We start from the raw sequence: 4,727 nt of genomic DNA, 5'->3' as shown, positions 1-4,727 counted from the left end.
GCCCTGACCGGGAATCGAACCATGACCTCCTGTTTCATAGGTTGATGCTCAACCACTGAGCCATGCCAGCCGGGCTGCACCTGTGCTTTGGACCCCTTTCCCTCTCACCTTCTCAGGGATCTTGCACAATGAAGTGTCTCCTCTCTACTGTATCTTCAACCTCCCAGTTCTTAATCCCATCACCATTTTAATCATGCTCAGTTCTCTCCCATCCTAAAAAAATAAAACCTTTGTTCCTTGACGCTGCCTCATTCCTTAGCTGCGACTTCATATCCCTACAATTAAGCTATTTGAGAGAGTTTCCATTTCCTCACTTCCCATTCATTTCCTCGTCCCTGACAATTTGGCTTCTCTCCCCATCATTAAACTGAAGCTGTGTTCATTAAACTCCCTGTTGCTAAGTCCCACACACATCTCAGTGCTTACCTTACTTGTCCTTTCAGACCGATCAATCAACACTTTTCATTATGCCAGCCTTCCTGGACTGCTCTTCCCACTGGCTTCTGTCATCTCTCTTTCTTGTCTCACCTTTCCAGCTTCTCCTGCTTAGTCTCTTGTACAGGTTCCTCTTCCTTTACCCATTCCCTAAAGGAGTCCCTCTTGAACCTTCTTTTATTACATTTGTGTGTGTGTGTGTGTTTATTGTGGTAAAATATACAGAAAATAAAAGTTATCTTTTTAACCATTTTAGGTGTACAGTTCAGCTCTCTTCATTCTACAAAGTCCACCTCGGTAATCCCATCCAATCTTGTGACTTCACTTAATATAATAAAGGCTTCCAATTCCACATCCCCAGTCTACACCTCTCTCAGGAGCTCCAGATCCATTTTCTGCTGCCCACTGAATATTTTTACTTGCATGTACTATAGACAGCTCAAACAGAACACGTCCCAAACTGAAGTCAGCTCTCCCCACAACCTCTCACCTCCTACCTACCAATCAGTGTCTTCTCTCCTTTGTTTCTGGTCTCAGTGTTTGCTATCACATCTGGCTGCCCAAACCAGAAACCAGTCACTCTTGATCCTCTCTATACCCCTCTTACCCAACCAATCACCATGTCCTATTATTGCTTTCTCCTTCATAATTCCTGAATTCGTAAACTTATCTTCATTCTTACTATGGCCACTTTTGTTTAGACCATCATTGCTCTTTTGAATGGTTTAAAAACTCAGCTACTACATGTCTTGTCTCCACTTTGCTTTGCCTAATTCCTTTTTCCTAGAGTAGCCCAAGTGATCTTCTGAACTCTGATCCGGCCACCTTCCTGCTTAAAGCCCAATAACTTTTGGTTAGTCTCAAGATTAGATCCAATCTCCTTCACATACTGTATATGGCTACTGATCTTTCTAGCCTTATATCTCAACTCAGTCTCCCTTATATCCTACAAACTACGCAAAATACCACCAATTGGTCAAGCTCTCTCTTGCCTATAGGTCTTTCTATATTCTTCTCTCAGCTTAGAGTCCTTCCCTGTCTCTCCGCCCCCGCCCCTCCCCCCCACTCCCACACTTTACCTGGATAACTTCAGCTTAGTTTAGATACTATTTCTTTTGGGAAACCTTCCTCAATATCTTCTAAACTCACTAAGAATTCTCCTACGTATTCCCTCACCACTTTGCACTAACTCTTATCATGGCACTTACTACACTGCACTGCACTTGCTTGTTTACTTGCTGTCTCTGCCCCTGAAGACCTGGCAATGACTTGAGGGGAGGACTCTGACCGCTATAGTCCAGTGCTAGTATGGTGGTTGGCACATAGTGTGTGCCAGATACATATTTAATGAGTGAATTACAGACAGAAAGAAGCAAAGGCATTTCAGACAGAGGGAATGACGAAGACAGACTCACGTTGTTGAATCATCTAAGATGAACAGCTCCGTACTGAAAACCAACACTCGAGGGCTACTGGGGAGAGAAAACACAGAGATGCAACGGGGAAAGATAAACTGCAACCTTATTTCAAGGACACTCACCATAGGAGAAGGTGTCTGGCATGGGGACCCCATGTCCAGCCAGCTCTTGGAATGTCCAGAACTTGTTGATGCAGTTTAAAATACTCTGCGAGCGATTGACTAGGCGGCAGCCCAACTTCTCCAGGTGTCGCAGGACGGTGATGTCACTGTCCGACTGCAGCGAGGGTGTGGACACCCGAACAAGCACCACATCCGGGAAAGTGGTGAGTGCCTTCTGGTTCAGCTGTAGGCCTGCAATTGAAGGAGAAAAGTGAGCCCTTTCCTTCCGTTGTCTATCCCCACCAGAACTGGCTCCAACAGACTCCTCAAGACTGAACCCAGCAGGAAGATAACCTTGGAAAGGGCACTTGAATATCCTGTTGTAACAAGAAAGCTACAGTCAACTCAATACTCCAAACAAATGGGCAGAGCATGATTATGAGGAAGCACAAAAGAACGAACAGAAAAAAGAGGCAGCGTATCAAGAAAAATCCACATTAGGAGAATCCACAAGGAGATAGTGTAGCCCTGCACCTTCCTTCCGTATGGTACTAGTAGTCCTCGAAGACAGTGGCTTAGGAGACTGGGGGCTTACGGAAAAGGAAGCATGATAGCTCACATAAGGGATCCTTACTACTCTTTTATGACTTAACCATTAAAAGTCTATCTGAAATATGTAAGCATTTAAATAATTTTTATGAATATAATGAATGCAAAAATGCCAATGGTAAGTAAAGAAAACAGGGAACAAAATTATAAATACAAGTTAGTAAAAGCTGAAAGAAAATATAGCAACACTTTAACAGTGGGTAAAGGGATTACAAGTGATTTCCTATTTAAACTTATCTATATTTTCTAAAATGTCTCCAAGTGCATATTACCTTTATAACAAAAAAAACTCTAAAAAATCAACCTACTAAAAATCAATTCATTATTCATCCCTGGCCAGTTTTGCTCAGTGGATAGAGCATTGGCCTGCGCACCAAAGGGTCCTGGGTTCGATTCCAGTCAAGGGCACATACCTTGGTTGCAGGCTCCTCTCTGGCCTGGGCCCTGGTCAGGGCTTATGCAGGAAGCAACCAATCGATGTGTTTCTCTCACATGATGTTTCTATCTTTCCCTCTCTCTTCCACTCTCTCTAAAAATCCATGGAAAAATATCCTCAGGTGAGTATTAACAAAACAAACAAAAATATTCAAACTAGAAGTCATCCAAAGACAGTTGATGCATATGGCAAAAGAATTTGAACTGTATTACACTGGATAGATGGGGATATTAGCTTCAAGTGAGGACTCAGAGGAACAGGAGTGCAGTCTGTAGGGTGTCCATGGATAAGAACTATTTGGCTTGTCTTCTATGACCCCAAGTGGTAGAGCTATCCATGAGTTATCCATGTCTCTTTACTTCTGTATCTCCAGCCCCTAGAACAGTGCCAGGTACAAGATAGGCACTTGATGTCTTCTGAATTGTACTGAAGCTACAGGGAGGATTTGGGATCAACAAAAGGGATACTTTTTCAGTGCCTTAGGATGGAATGGGCTGAGGCTCATTGGACACCTGAGAATGGCATGGAGGAAATGCAAAGATCAGATAAGCTTACAGCAACCTGCTCGGTCTCTTTCAACCTCGATGTCCTGTGGTTTGTATTACTACGATACAAAACCACAGGACATAGTAGTAATCTAGGCATCTGTGGTGCACCCGGAATCTGGGGATAGAATGATGGAGCCATGAAATGGGATGTAAGAGCAATGAGAACTGAGTTCAGGAAACAACTTGGTCTGCCTTGGTGAACCTTAAAGGAGTTTCCAGAATGCTCTTAAGAAAAACTTTGAGACACAGTTCCAGAACCATCTTACAAGCTTTAACCTAAAGTACCTTCTATTTCAAAAGTGATATGGAGCTATTTTGCCAATTTAGAAAAAGGGAGTAGGTATAATCATGAAGATAAACTGTTTTTAGTACTTCTACTCATAGTATATTCCCAAGGAACCGGGACATAATTATCATGGATGACTTATAAAGAGCATTTATGTTATCTTCACTTAACCATCAGAAAATAGTACCATTTAGATATGCCTTTTTCTTTGCCACTTATAGCCCTGTAGGAAATAATACGAAAGGGGCGGGGGGAGCAAGCCCTGTATAGCAGACTCAAAATTGACAGGAGAAGAAAGAAAAGTACTCAAGTTGGTGCAAATGCTGAGGAAATACACTCAGGGGAAAAGCAACAGCCCAGGGTGACATTACATAATGAGATAAAATATTTAAAAATGCGTTGAAACTAGACAATGCTATCCACAGTCTGTAAGGCGCTGGCATTAGCATTGCACAGACATTCTGCTAAGCAAGGTAAGACAATGGATGGAGACGCATACCACCTGATGAGCAAAACGGCTTTGCAACAGAAAAGTGACCTAGAGAAACGAGAAGCAGCAGAAATGCTTGGCTTTTCAATCCCGACGTGAGACCACAGACGGACAGTAACACTTCCAAATGCGAAGAAAAGACTTCAGTCATTTCTGGAAATATCAACCACAAGTGGACAGAGACAGCTCAGCCTCAACAAGCAGTTCACATAGACCTAGGAAGTCTTACCAGGACTTCATCTCTCTTCTCCAAAGGTAAATCTTTGGGCCTGGCTCATTCCAACTGAAGCCTTTAATAAATGAAGAATGGAATGGGTTAAAGTGTAGCTGAAAAGGCTCTACCAAACAGTTAGATAGGTCAGGGCTCTGACTGTGCTGGCCGTGCAGCTCTGTGCAGAGAAGGG

The 4,727-nt window shown here is 43.0% G+C and overlaps 1 protein-coding gene across 1 annotated transcript in view; it reads right to left on the bottom strand.

Annotated features, from left to right (window-relative positions):
* The window catches only part of RIMKLA (ribosomal modification protein rimK-like family member A), a 16,513-nt gene extending 12,039 nt beyond the window's left edge, over positions 1-4,474 (bottom strand). Inside the window, exons 1-2 of the mRNA XM_006762637.2 lie at positions 4,333-4,474; positions 1,976-2,206 (exon numbers count right to left, since the gene is read on the bottom strand). Coding sequence (XP_006762700.1) covers positions 1,976-2,206; positions 4,333-4,474 — 373 coding nt within the window. The remainder of the gene's footprint in view (positions 1-1,975; positions 2,207-4,332) is intronic.
* Positions 4,475-4,727: the final 253 nt, after the last annotated feature.

This window comes from Myotis davidii, unplaced genomic scaffold, assembly GCF_000327345.1.
Source record: "Myotis davidii unplaced genomic scaffold, ASM32734v1 scaffold458, whole genome shotgun sequence".
Classification (NCBI taxonomy): domain Eukaryota; kingdom Metazoa; phylum Chordata; class Mammalia; order Chiroptera; family Vespertilionidae; genus Myotis; species Myotis davidii.
The sequence above is the reverse complement of the archived record's forward strand: the minus strand, read 5'-3'. Positions and strand labels throughout refer to the sequence as shown.